The sequence below is a fragment of the Larus michahellis genome, chromosome 2 (assembly GCF_964199755.1).
Source record: "Larus michahellis chromosome 2, bLarMic1.1, whole genome shotgun sequence".
NCBI lineage: Eukaryota > Metazoa > Chordata > Aves > Charadriiformes > Laridae > Larus > Larus michahellis.
The window spans coordinates 122,131,460-122,146,333 of NC_133897.1; the positions used below are offsets into that span (position 1 = coordinate 122,131,460).

General features: G+C 42.0%; 1 protein-coding gene across 4 annotated transcripts in view; it reads right to left on the reverse strand.

Annotated features, from left to right (window-relative positions):
- GAREM1 (GRB2 associated regulator of MAPK1 subtype 1) overlaps positions 1–14,874 on the reverse strand; it is a 107,223-nt gene that overhangs the window by 26,548 nt on the left and 65,801 nt on the right. For 3 of the 4 annotated variants that reach the window (XM_074576926.1, XM_074576927.1, XM_074576928.1), the window contains one exon: positions 879–1,009. The exons of the other annotated variant lie outside the window; for it this stretch is intronic. In XM_074576926.1, the coding sequence (XP_074433027.1) occupies positions 879–1,009 (131 nt within the window). The remainder of the gene's footprint in view (positions 1–878; positions 1,010–14,874) is intronic. 4 annotated transcript variants of the gene reach the window in all.

Consider the following 14,874-nt stretch of genomic DNA (forward strand, 5'->3'; position numbering starts at 1 on the left):
GGCACCAGGAAACTCTATATTGGTTTTGCACCAGCAGGATCAACCAGTTTCCCCTGTAGGGTACATGACGTGGATCTGTGCCATTGCATCCCAAGCTCTAGGATGCTCTGGAACCAGTCCAGCAACCAGGGTGGTTGCAAACCAGGTGAACCCAAAGACCACTCTGCTCTGTTGGCAGAGCTGACCTACCTTGTGTAGTGTCACACACATAGGTAGGACATATAGGTAGGACAACGAAGAACAAGTTCTGTCTTCACTGTGTCATGCCACTGCCCTGCAGTGTGTTTGGTGTCAGCAAGCCCTCTTACACTCATGGGATCGCTGACCCTCTGATGAGCCCAAGAGGCGTGCACACGCACACGAACACACACACGCAGAGAACAAGTGTGTCTTTTGTTCTGGTTTTCTTTTTTTTTTTTGTTTTATTCACAATGCTATTTAGCTGCAGTAATTTTGAGACAAGCAAGCCCATCATTTCACCCTGCGTGCTCTCTGAGAATAAGTCTTTCTGGACAGGGATTTGAGCAGCTGCTGCTTAGCAGAGAATAAAATTCAGACTGATGGAGGGGGAGGGGAAAGGGGGCAACAAACAACATTTGTTTAAAATCTGGCACAAGCATCCTAATTAGATGAATTATTGGATGGATCATCAGGACTGCTCCCCAAAGTGCCATAGGACAGGAGAGCCCTTGGAGGACACGTTGATTTAAGACTGCAAAAACAATCCCGAAGAGCACCATCACTGAATGCAGAAGACTAAAGGCTCATTTGTCTCAAAAATCACACTTCCCACACAGTGCCGTTGCTCACTTGCCGTGTATATAAAGGTTGTAACAGTTAATCATTTAGACAGGGATAAATATTTATTCAGGGACTACCTTAACGTTGAATGTTATTTCCTCCATGACGTAAACTCGTTCAGGAAATGCTTTAGCCACCTCCTCCACACTGTTAAAATACTGCACTGGCTCCTTAATATCTCGGTCTTGTTCCAGCAGCTTAAACTGCCCTGAAAACAGATGATAAACAGAAGAGTTGTAAGATATTTATATTGGACAACTGTCACTGTGGCAACTGCTGGCTCAACTTCTTCACCATTTCGCTTGGTCAATTTTTCCGGTTATTAGCAGCCAAACAAGAAGACGAAAGATTGCAGAGAGTCTCCTGAACCTGCTGTGAGAGACACCCAGACTCACCAGGTCGGAAAAAAAAGAACGTGTGGGAGCTGAAGTTAAATTAAAAAAGATCCTTTTATCACATGCTCTCTAGAAATAGTAAATAACTCTGGAGGCATGTGTGTTTGTGTACTTAATTTGGTGTAACAGTATCTGTACAGATAGCATTTTTTGGCCCTTAATATCAAAAGCTTTACAGAAAGAAAACACAGCCATTACTACAAAACCCCAAAACAATAAACATAAGGGTTTTGTTTCTGTTTTTAGCATCATCAAACAGCTATTAAAAAATGCCGGGCTAAAGCCCTTTTCCCCCCAGCCTTTCCTAAGAGTGGAAGAGCACCTAACTTTCCTTAATCATAAACTAAGCCCTTTGAGAACTTTAGCTAACATAAGAAATTAAACCATACACATTTAAAACCCTTTTGAAGGTGGTCGCCTCTAGAAGAGCATTAGAAAGAAGTGTTTCTTGCTGATTTTACCTCCCCCCAGCATGAAAACCTTGGCTATTTTCTAAATCTTGTAAAAGGGAAGAACTAAGTCCCGGGCAAACCTGCCAGGGACGTCAATCACCTCTGTGCGCTACAAACACAAAGTTTAAAAGCTTTCTTTTATAAATACAGCGATAACAAAAGCTTAGATGGACGTATTTGCTGTTGGTATGACTAAGACTTAAAATCAGTGATCTTCCCAAATTTAGAAACTTTAACTACTAAGTTAAAGGCTGGTCTCAGCAAGAGAATAGCACAGCAAGACTCGATGTAAGAAACAACTCAAGAAAACGAGTAAAAGGCTGCATAAAATCAATGGTCAGTGCATCTCCTGTAAGTCATATTTTAACATTAGCAATGCATGCAGCCACTGGATTATTGTTCCCAAACTGTGCTCAACTTCATTGAAATTCATCCAATACATCAGGATGTCAGCCACCTACAGAAATATTTTCTCATTCCTTCAGCATTTTTGCGCACAACGCCCCGCTGCCCCTCTACATCCCATCAGACTTGAGACTTTTGTGACACGTTCAAGAGAATTCACCCACACTGAATGATTTCAGGCCACCTCGCAGCAGAGGAGGAAACGAACGCAAGCTCAGCAAGTCCTGACACCCCGTGAGAACCACCCATCCCACCATCCTGCCAGGTGTGCGCACACACGTGTACACGCACATGCACACCAAGAGAAGCGCGAGACCAAGAGGCTGAGCTCCTCCACCCAACCACAGCATCCCGCTGATGGAGGCACACACTATTTAGTCGGTATGCTCGAGTGGTTGTAAGCCTAAATATCAACTTACAAGTCAGAAGGCTTCCTTTTATTGCCTTCCATACGTTCTGTCTTTCTAAAATGACCACAGTAACTTTGAAGTATTATCAGCAAGGTAACTAAAGATGCTGATGCTGCCCACCACGAGACTGTATTTTGCAACTGTTCAATAAACTTCACCACACTTCAAAAATCAGTTGCCTTGGAGTTTTCCTAATTTACTGTCTGCTTTAGGACACACTACTATTTGAAGTTCAGCCAAGGCAATTCAAGTGCTTCAAAGACCAACCAACACTGGGGTAGAAGCAGCAGGACCTTTGGTCTGACCTGGAGAAGCCATTTGTGTAGTAAATTACAGCAATGTAGTTGACTACAGGAATGGCTTCTCCAGGTCACACCAAAGATCTGCCTCGTGCAGGATTAGACAGGAGGCACAGGAGCCTCCACAACAGCTGTGTAAGGAGGACTTTAAGCACAATTAGCAATACCCCCCAGAGTCTCCTCCGCTCCTCTAGGAGGAACTCATGGCTCAAGGATGCCCAGAGCAGGGGAAAGTATCTTTGGGCTTTGTAGCTCCAGAGGTTTTCTTCCCTGTAAATTTGTTTAATTGCTTACTGAAGGTTCTCTAAAACCTTCATTGGAGACGTACTCTCTATCTTGAAAAACTCTGGCAACCTCTTCTTCAGCATTTGGAAAAACACGTCAAGTACTCAATAGAAATGTGCCAGTGTCCTGAAGCTGAATTCCTCAACCCGTCTGCTCTGAGCCCCTTTCGGTGCAAAGCAATAGAAGGGGCAGGCAGCCAGCACCTCTGGGCTCAGGGAATCTGGACAATAAGCAGGGAACAAGAAGCAGGGAGAACAAGCTTTGGCTCAGTTAGCCACAGCTGGAACGCATGTTGTGACTGAAGCCCGAGGTGCAGCCAGGGAGACATGAAGAGAGAACTGTGCTTTTTAATTCCCAGTCTGCCATAGAGATCATTTAAGTCCTGGTATCAGGATTTCCCTGTCAGACACCATGAGGAAGATGCGTTCCCCAGCTCCGCAGGTCCTTCTCCCTGCAGGCATCCCGCTTCCCTGCAAAGGAAATTCAGGTGTGTGGGGGAACTGAGTGAAGTCAGACCTCATTCCACATGGGGTCAGGACATGCCAGGACACCAGGCAGCAGCAGGGACTGTGAGTTACACCAAGGAGCACCTGATAGCACAGAAACACTGCGACTCTAGAGCAGAGCCAATGACTGTATTTCACAGAGAGTCACTAAGGGCAAGATGTTCTTAAATTTTACAGAAGTCATCACACAGTGTTCGTTCTCCATGGGCTGATCTGAAGCTGTTGCTGCTCTCTCCTACTTACTTCTGAATTCCTCCTCAGGAAGCATTGCTGTCCTCTTCGACAACTGACAGAGACACCTGGATGCAACCCTAATTAATTGCCCGATTTGGGATCCAAGGGTCTGATTTGTTCCCTGAAGAAAATACCCCCAAATCACAGCAACCTCAGACAGATCCAAATCCAAAATCCAGTGAGGTTACTCCTGATTTAACAATCCCCCCTTATGTACAGCACAGGGTTCAATACAATACTGCACGGAAGCTACATAGTTTTTTTGAAACTGTGAGATACTAAGTGATAAAATTTTGCTAGTTCAGAAAGAAATTGAGAATGCTCACTTCAGAGCAGGAATTGAGTTGGGCACAGTAACAAGGCATGAATTCACATGAACAAGGAAGGAAAACAACATATTGCATAATAATACATTATATGAAAAATACTCATCCAGCACTTTGAATGAGACGGTGGTCTTTAATTCTAGGTTCTCTCATTACTGTGTTTGGAATCATAATATTATTTTACTATGACTGTTATGTATTTAACAATAGATAGTCTGGCGTCAGGAAAGGGCTAGTTATCCACTGCAACCCAAACTTCCCAAATTCCTCAGCACAGAACAAACGCTTCAGGCTCTCTGCAACTGGGAGCAGGGTCTGATACCTATTGCTGGCTTACACGTGCTTCTGAAAAAAAAAAAAAAAAAAAAAAAGAAAAATCAGCTGGAGTTGCTTCGGTACAAAGAGATGCTCAGAACCATCTACGTCGCTATCTGTGCCATCCTCCCCTTCCTTCAGCTGAGCCGCGCAAACACAAAGCCGTCTGTGCCTCCACTGCTAATAAGCAGCAGTTCACGAGGAGGTTGACTACAGAGGAGTACACACAGATCCCAAAGCATGTAATAGAAGGGCAGCATTAATCTCCCCCTGTTACGAAATCAAGAAGTATGCTGTGCATGGAAGCTGTCAGGGCTGGATGTTAGTTAAAACGCCTCTTCTTTGGAAAAGATGGTTTATAACTTGAGGTTTTCTATAGACAGTTTTTCTAAATTTATTTCCTCATTGAAAAAGGCAGACTTTTTTATTGGAAGGAGAGCAACAAGGGCTGAAGAGGGGCCTGCAATCCACATTCGAGCCAGATGTCAAGTAACTAACTAACAAGGAGGAAGGAGACAATTTCTTATTATGTTTCTCCCTGGTCTCTACTCAAGCTGCCATAAAAGAGACAGCATGGCTGAAATACGAGTTAAACGGACATAAGTCTGGCTTGACTGCAAGTTAAAGTGGAATTTTATTACACTTTGCAAGAGGCACGATTTCATCGGGAGACTTTACAAAACTGCCAGTAACCTTAAACAAATCACAAGGCAATTTGACTCTGTGTTAATTAGGAATTTAACCAAAAAAAAAAGTAAAGAAAATATAAAGCTAAAACTATACTTTTATAGAATTACCCCCATTTCCCTCTTACTAGCACGAAAAGAATAATGGAATGTTTCTCTAGTAAATCAATGCAGGTTCAGAAAGATCAAAGATTTGTAACACCTACACGGTCCACCGAGCAGGTGTGGTTACTCCTTCCCAGCCAAATGCAAGGGTGTAACGAACGACTACTGCAAGCTTTATATCTCTTTACCTTTCAGCCTGGCCTCTGGCAGGCACAGTATTGGAACAGTTTCATTCTAATATATATTATCTCTGCAGATTATGAATTCTTATTTCCCTGCGAAGGTACTTACAGCAAAGACAGTAAATCCACTACTGCTGGAAATGAGCGCAGAAGGATAGAAAGGCGGGGAAAGACCTAAACCAGGGTTTATCCTCCAGTTTATGGAGGCATTTATTAAAACCCAGTAGGAGCAGGAAGATCAGTCCATCTTCCTTCTTGCCAGAAGCTGGCCCTGCAACATCTTGAGCAGGGTCATTAACCAGCCTTTTCCGTCCCAGCCTTCGGGTTGCTTCTGCTGCTTCCACCGCTTTGGTTCTTGCAGGCTTACACACGTTCGCAACTCTAATCCACCTCATACACGTTATTTCTGTAATATAAAATCCCCTGCTTTTCACAGCAACTTACCGCTCAGCTCCAAATAGTCCAGCCATTTCCAAGTGTTCGGAACGTTTCCAAGACAGAAACACTCATTTTTTTTTTGTCTGTATTGTGCCTAGACCGAGGGAGCCCTTATCTATGGCAAGGGTCCACAGACTGAACAAGCAGCCAAGTTTTCGTGGATATAAAAGGGTGAGAGCATGTATATGCTGACGTACCAAAAAGAAAATCTGAAAAAAGAAATTATGTTAAAAAAAAAAGAAAAGAAAAGTAACTGCATGCCATCGGTAGGAAACACGGAAGGTCACCAAAACATCGGCTCAACTGCGTTTGCTGGTAAATGTTTCTCCAAGGAGGCAGGAGTTGTATTGTCTTTCAGCAGCTTTGATTATTTAGTAAGTCTCACATCTCTCTATGCGAGACTGTGCAAAGCCCAGCGCTTGTCAAGAATGCGCAGACGGCACAGCAGGGTAGCAAGAGTACTGCAGAGGTTTGTGTTTCATATTATTTGTTGACTGCTGACTGCTTTTAAGTATTTCAAAGAACAGCAGAGCTAACTCAAAAAGAAAAGGCTCTCTACCTGCCAGAATACAATAATTTTGGAAAAAGATAATTTTTGTCTACATTTTGCTGCATTCCTGTGCATCCATCTGATAGGAAATAACTTTGTTTTCCTCCCCCAAAACAACGATTCTTGATATAACTGGGCAGAATTGAAGAGCGTAAACCTAAAGCATAAATAAGACATAATAACAAAGGGCACATAGAGGTGGCTTGCTAGATATCAGGGAGAATGCAGTTGCATGAATTGGAAAGCACACTTCAGCACGCCCGGTTCTTAGATGGACCTGTATAATCTTCAGCTGACAGCGTACACAACTGCCCTCAATGCCTGATGCAGAAGTAAATTTGTCTCAGTGGGGGATGATGGAAGGAAATCTCAGTTTATGGTCTCACTTGTCACCCCATCAGCTGGATCATATGGTAGAGCTATTTCGTCCCTACCTAATCCTTAAACAAGGCAAACCAAAGACTCTAAAATAACAGATTAACACATAATCCTAACACTCCAGCCTACATGTAATTTTGTTAAAAAAACATTTTTTTATTTAAATCGACATTCGCCAATACATCTTTACATAGAACCTACACGTGGCATTTTGCTGTTGCAAGAGGTGTTGCCATGGCAGTGGCTGTAGCTGGCTAGACCTGAAAAAAGGAGGAACAAAAAAGAATCTATCACATCTTTGATACATCTATTACGTGACTAACTGGAATCAAGGTGTAAAAAGTTAATATTGCAGCTCTTTCGGGGACCTAGCACCAAGTAAATGTGAAAATGTTTGGCAGACGTGCTGAACTAATGATGAGTGGGAAATGAATGCCTTGCTTCACTTTTGTCACCTTCCAGCTGGCTCGAAACCTAGTTCAGAGTTCTCCAGAGGAGAGAAGAGTGCCCACAGTCTCAGGTCCTCTGGAGCAGCAGAGCTGCCGGGTCACCACTGCAGAAGGGACAGTGCAGGGGGAAAAGACTCATCGCAGAGAGAAACTGCACGTATGAATGGAATTACAGAACGGTTTTCAACAGCGAGAGCAGACAGTAGTCCGCAACTGAATTAGTGCAGACAGGCTCACAGCCCTACTGCCCAAGGAGGGGACAGGAAAGCTAATAATCTGCTCTGTCACCTCGGGGTTCCCCATTGAAGGAGCTACTGACTCTACCTCAGGGTGGGACCTGGCAGCAAACTAACATGGATGCAATCCTATGGTAAGTTCATCCCCTCAGCCAAAGAAAGAGCAAGATGACCCAAAGGTACAGGTTCACCCTTATCTGCCACGCCGAGAGCTTCTGTGAGCTATATAAAAAAAAATAAATGGTTTGGGAAGGCAGAGAAGGAAGGAAGCTTTTCCGAGTTTTAAGAATTGTTTGTTTATTTTCATATTGTAGCCTGCTGAAACCATACAGAAGACTATAAAAGGGTGGAAAATACACCAGCAAAATACATGAGAGTCTTAGGTACACAGCTTCCAAAGGAAAATGACTCGGCCACAAACTAGAAAAACTACGATTGATTCTTATATTATCATCACCATGAAATAGCTATTAAACAGACTTTGAAATACTGCCTTTGCTTTTTAAGAACTGCCTGTCAGTCCTTTTTTTTGAGAGGAGGAAGAGGGGTGAAGAAGATGACCTCCCGTGTCCCCACCTACACACAATCTTCTGGGAGTTTTGGGAATGCCTTAAAAAACCAGATGAAACATGAACTAGAGACATATCTAAGTAAACATAATGCAATTAGAATTCATCAAGTGTACTGGAGCTAAACTTATGGCACTGCAAAGCAGAGGGCAGGACACAAAGGCACATTCAGTCAGTAGAGATTGTGCAACATTTCATGGGGAAGGAGCCCTTCAGAATGAATAGTTCAACTTCTCGGAAGTATTATGAAGATTTTGAGGCCTTAAACGCTTTTATTCCTCTCTGTGGTACAAATACCCATTCAACCCAGAGCGAATGAGTCAGGCATCACAACCTGGCGAGACGTGTCGAAGCAGAGCATCAGCACGCTGACACATCGCCTGCGCGTACCCAAACCCACCGTTGGAGAGATCAAGGCAGGGAATCCAACCACGTTTCCCACACAGCAACGCAATGCTGGCTAATCAAAACCTCTAATCCTGGCTGGCAAAGCAAAGAGGATGGCACAGCCTAGTTTTCTCGTTTCTCTTATCTTACTTTTATGACTTTTAAGTACCATAACAAAAAAAAAAAATAATTTGATTCTGTTGGCAGCTTAACAAAGGAAAATCAGTTCAAATGGTGACTGATGATAGCTTAAAGCAGATTTAACTCACAGATATCGCATGAGAGGGAATTTTAGGTTACAGATGATGTAAAAAGACAGACAGGGAAAACAAGCCGAACCTCTAACCTTTGTTTCATGAGTTATTATCATCACAAATAAGAGATTACCACAATGAAATGTTCCATTTTACTGGGTCACATGTTTGAGTGTCTGGACTGTAAGTTAACTAGAGTTAACTTACTCACTCAGTTATCATTGATCTAACTTGTAATTAACATCATTCTATTCCTTTCCCATGTGCTGACAACAGACACCAAGAATATTCCACAGGCAGCATGTTAGTTCACACGCTTAAGTGACCACACAGAGGAGTCTGATGACTACTGCTCTGTCTGACTTTCTTAATTACTATTAACAAAACGTTGTTGCTAGTTTCCTATTGAACAGTAAGATGGCATGCTCTCTGGGTGAATAACAGCTCATCCAGGCCGCAGCACAAAAAGCCATCAAGAGAAAGAGAGAAAAGTTGCAGAAAGCCCAACTAAACCAACCAGAGCTTGCATGACACAGTGTTGTGAAGACGATGACTACGCTTAACAGCAGCTGCCTGATGACAAAAGCTTTTCTTATGTGACTACTGACACTGCTCCCTTGGTACCAGAGTGAAGGCCCACTTAGACCTCAGTTACGAAAATGACAAGTGTCACTAAAAGCTTATGGCTCCAACCAACTAGAGTGGCATCCAGGATCCTTATGAGAATGTCTGCTGGAAGAGAGGATGATTTGATAAAAGGTGAAGCCAGTTTATCCCTTGCTTAACAGAAACCTCTACCAAAACCTGTCGTCCTCTCTATGAACAACCGGAAAAGAAAATGATGTAGAAACAAAGGTGAAAATGTACATGGTTACAGTTCTTACTGCACTTTGAATCACTTGTCTTACTAAGCAAATACATGGCTTTCACTTATACATTAACACTGATTCAGGGCTAAAAATCTGTCCCTAAAGAGTGGATAATCCCAGCCTGGATAAGCCAAGGCAAGTTGGAGATCAAAACTTGCACTTAAGTGCAAGTACCTTAACAGCATCTTACATTGTTCTGCCCAAACAGATTTTCCCGTTTTAGAGAAAGAGATTACATACATTTAAAATTAAGAGGCAGCACAGGCTTAATCTGCCTTTGGACCTATTCTTAACTAGGTGATCTCCTCCCAAATCATCAGTGTACATTCATCCCAAGACATTCATCAAGAGAACAGGGATGTCTACAACAGATTAACATTTAATTAAAGCACAGAAGAAAGTTGAGATGAGAGTAACAGAATAAACTCCCAGTTAACGTTTGAAATTAATATTACTAGTTCAAGCAGGTTCAAACAGGCTATGTTAGAATACCTGTTAAAGGTTAGCCAAGCGTGCTGGGATTTTATAGCACAGCTGAATCAAAAATTTCTGTCTTTACGCCATAGATTCCGCCAATTTATTAACGCTAATTTCAGTAGAAATTATGAATGTGTGAGAACATCAGATTTAGTCTGTAATGCAGAAGGAGCAAAATACCATTTTTTTATTTGTAGTCATTACTGTGAGGAAAACACAGTAGCATAAATTTGTTCCGTTTGGGCTGATGCCCCCACCAGGAACGGTGCACTTGTAATTTATAATCTGAATGAGTACAGAAACCCAACTCCATTCTTCCCCCGCTTCAGAGAGCGCCTCCTTAGGGGAAATCCACACCGGAAGAAACCTTTCTTCCCTTTCACTCTCCCCATTTTGGTTGCTAAAGAGTGAACTTTAGTTTCTTATGCAACCGAAGAGTCAATGAGAGACTGGAATATCTTCTAAGGGCAGCAATATTTCAGAACCGGAAACCAGTGCAGCTGCAGTTGAACAAAATTATTCTACTTTTGGTATCTAAATTTGTTCAAAAAGGTAAAGAAGAATTTGGCACTGATGGAAAGTTAAAGTATTTTAAACACAGACTGTACTTACAGGGAACAGTTTAATTTATCTCCTCATTACCAGTGATTACCAAGTAAATGATATTTATTTAAAGTTAAGATAAAAAACAGCACACAAAAAAGAAAACTCATCCACCAGTGGCAACAGAGAAACCTTAAACTGAAAGATGAAAGAGGCTTCTTTCTCAGATGAACAACTGAGTTTGGAAAGAGAGTTAATCATTTTAGGGGACAAAAATTTGTTTGCATTGAAGAAAGCAAACTTTTTGCAATTTAGAAACCACCAGGTCCCAATCTCTGTATCAGGCCTTCACTGAATTGTATTACTTCATTTTGTTGATTAAAAAATTGGAGAGAGTTGCAATTACAGGAGGGAAGTTAAGATGTGCAGATGCATATTTTTGGCCATAACTTGGATTGCAGAGATTCTAACCATGAGCGACTTGTGGATCTAGACCAGACACAACTTTTTGGATTTGGTAGCCATCTCTTAAAAAATAAACTTGACTTAATGGAAGTGTTTTTTCCAAACGACTCATACACGTTCTATTTCTTGGCAAGTCGAAGCTTTTGCTAAAATAACAGCAGCAACTGCTGAGCTTAATCGTTAACTTTGCCTGACTGAGTAACAGCTTTTACTTATTTATTTTGCAAAATCTTCGAAGTCAACACTCACCAAAACTCAAGCTCTTAGCGTTTCTGCCACAGTGCAAAGACACTTTCTTTGATTGCAAACCCACCACCCTTTCTGCTTTCTGCTCTTTTGCTGACAGATCTTTTTCCTCCTGCTACTCCCACGTGAGTATCCCCATTTCCATGGCCTGACTTTAGGGCCATTCATTGCTTTCATGCTCGCTGAGCGGCCTTTTGTGCCTTTCAGGTTCTGACCCCGTCCCATGCTCAACAGGCCCCTGGCACGAGTGTAGGACGGTGTGTCGTGAAATATTCCACCCAAGAAGGACAGTCATGTCCACAGTCCTGCCTCTGGCAGGCACTTGGGCTGCAGTAAACAAAGCTAAAGAAAAAGCGCATTCACGGAGCAGAAATCTTGAAAATGTACATAGATCAATTCTGTATAAAAAGTGCTTTTGTTTCCTGTTCAGGAACAGGTTTTTTAATTAACTGAATGGGAGGAGTTGTAAAAACCAGGAACAATGACTGAGTCAGCAGCTCAGTCACTTCTTAGTAGCTTACAGGGCTTTACATGAGACAGAATAAACGTATTTCATTCAGAGTCAGACATTTTTATCAATGTGTAGAGAGACTTCAGAGCTTGGGCTTGGTAGCCTGAAAGACTGTCTGTGCATTATAGAGCGGCTTATTGTTTCAAAGCTCATATCTCATCTACTTGCTGAATATACATGTGGTTTACAACCTCTAACAGTGTCTCTGTATCTTTTTCCTCCTCTTCTCTCTCTCTCAAATCTACTGAAGTATTGCACTCAAATTACTGGAGAACCTGTTGCTCAAATAATTCCCAACATTTGGGTATGAGCAACAGAAAGGAGTTGGTGGTCGTTCTTCTACGTGCTTAAAAAGACAATTTTCTTAGGAAAGATACTATCACTTTGTATCGTCAATGCCCGGTGCAGACTGTAGCTCAGTTTACGTATTTACAAAGTGCTTAAATTAGGAAGGAATTCTATTTATTATAGCTCTGACCACCAGCAATTATGAACAAGTTCTGAAAAACAAGTTCACTTTACTTCCGGAACAAATTAGACAACATATTTAAAACTGAAATGAAGCCAATTTCCAAAGAAACTCCTTTAATTACACAACAGATCTGGTTTATAAAGCTAAAGTCTCCTGTCAAGGAGAGTGTTCAGTACATTTACGCTACAGCTAAAACTATATTAAAGAGGATTTAAAAGAAGCGTAGAGCCAAAAAAATACACGACCTGAAAATCATCTTAATGAAATACATGTAGTAGCTTATGCTCCAAAAATTGTCATCCATAACACTGGAATATCTATCAAGCATGCAAAGTAGCTTGCAGCAAGCAAACATTTCTAATTTTTGTCGTTTAGGATCAGCAACCACATTTATATCACCGCCTCAGTTGAGAGGCAGAAGGTGTTTTGATCCCCGTATTCTGCCTGAGGTAAGCCATCTCTTCACTCGCTCTGTAGGAATGCAACAGAGTTTCTGTCAGAATCGTTTGTCTGGTTTCCAGTACAAGAGGACATTGATTCAGCATTGTGCAACTTATCTACGAAGCAGACAAAGCTCTCAATAACAGCTCAAGATGAATGAAGGTAGCTTTTAAGAATAAGCATTTTGGCGTATGTTCTCAACATGTGCTAAAGTGTCTCACAAAAAAAAGGGGGAAAAAAAAGGAATAGAGGAGATAAGCTGAAAAGGTGGGTGAATAGAGATGGTAGGTAAGAGCACACTGCTTCAGCACTGCCACTTCATTTAGTTTTCATTGCTACTCTAAAAGGCAACAAAGACGATAAATCTAAAATTCATACCTAAGCAAGATACGCATCTGCCTCAGCTCTCTTGAACATATTCCTTCACACACATTTTGTTTCATTACCTTAAATAAGGTGGGTACCATCTAAACCCCTCTCTGGCAGTTCAAATGATCACAGCTGGATCCAAAAGGTATAAAGAAGAAGAATGCCCGGCCAATTTTTCCCTCTCAAAAGATGTCTGCCAGGTTGGTGAGAGACAAACGAAACCAGCTAGTGGGGGCCACCTAGCCTAAAACAGCTCGACAGAAAAGAAATGCTACAGACTACACATGGGGTGGTTTAATTTCCAAAGTGTTTCTAGAAGACCACTTAGGGGATTTTGTTCTCTCGAGGTAAAGGATAATTCATGATCTAAAGAGTTGCACTATGCCTTATTAATGCTTTCTGAAATGCTATTGAATATTTTATCCCATATGTGTTTCTAGTGAAACCTTCTTGCTAATATCGGTTTGGGGCATCTCCGGTTGAAGGCCGTTTTTGCACCAATTCCATTTTGTAGCCTTTCACAGAAAGGGCTGTGAAGCGGTAATTATCAGAGTGGCTGGCCGCCTATTTGTCTTTGAATGCACGTGGACTTCCCCAGCTGCTAGATTATCATGAGATATGTTATTACATACTGATTTCTAAGTACACAAGCTAACATTAGCAGCTGCAAACGCTCCAGAGAAATTTTGTGCTTTAAATTTCTGTGAAAAAACTTTAGCTTTAAAACAAGGTGATCTTAAATCTACCTCTGGGATTAAGGGAAGTATGTTTAATATTTTTGGTTCCAAAAAAAAAAAAAAAGTTATTCCTTGAATAATGAAACTAAATCAATACTGACAGTTTGTATTAGCACCCAGATTTAAGGTTGGGAAGATGCCATTAATAGAAGAAAAAGATATTATGGTTTCAGACACTTAGAACTGGTTAGTGTAGATACGTAGAAAGAGAGACAGATGATGGTTAGAAACCAGAAAAACTGGAACATCCCAAGCTACATGCAACTCAAACCCAAAAACCATCAAAAGATCAGTCTTTGCTAGAGTTATCACAAAGCACAGAAAAAGTTTCCCAATAGTTTAATGTTCCTTTAAGGAAAATTTCTATTTCAGTTGAGATTCCTGAACACAGGGAGCAGAAAGGCAAAGACACAGTTAAGAAACCCCGCCTTTGAAATGACATGAATTGCCCACCTTGAAGCAGTAATTTCCCAAAAAAGTCCTTTCCTTCCTTTCTCAACTGCACTACTGCATACCCAGCAAGAGCAAAACGCAACATCATACATGGCCTCCCACACACCGAGCCTCCACAGTCATACAGGGGCACGGCCATTACCATGCTGCAGAAGATCACTTGGAGAAGGGTCACCTGCTCCAAGGAAGCACCCCAAGACTTCTCTCACCCCTGCAGTCTGCCACCTCCTTCTACCACGCTGGGTTGCCTTGAGGGGACCAAGCGTCTACCCCACCAAAACCCTGCCATTGCAAGTGATGGTCTTTACCGCCAGTAAACTTGGCCAACAGTACGTGCTGGGTTCACTGAAAGTAGCCACAGGCAAGGCTTACTCTGACTGGACATACGGCACCACAGCTAACAGGCTTATCTACACGCAGTTTCAATGCCTGCTTAACTAAATCAGTATAAAACATGTTGAGTTAAATCACTGGAAAGACTGGGACTAGGTAAGACATGCCAGATACAACCTGGTTTACAATCTGTGCCATTTTGTGTGCTGGGGGCTCTCTGAGGGATGTCAAAGTGGGCGATTCCAGGGTCTTCACCTTTCTTCCCAGCAACCGCTCTGCTTTCTTTGAGCACAACA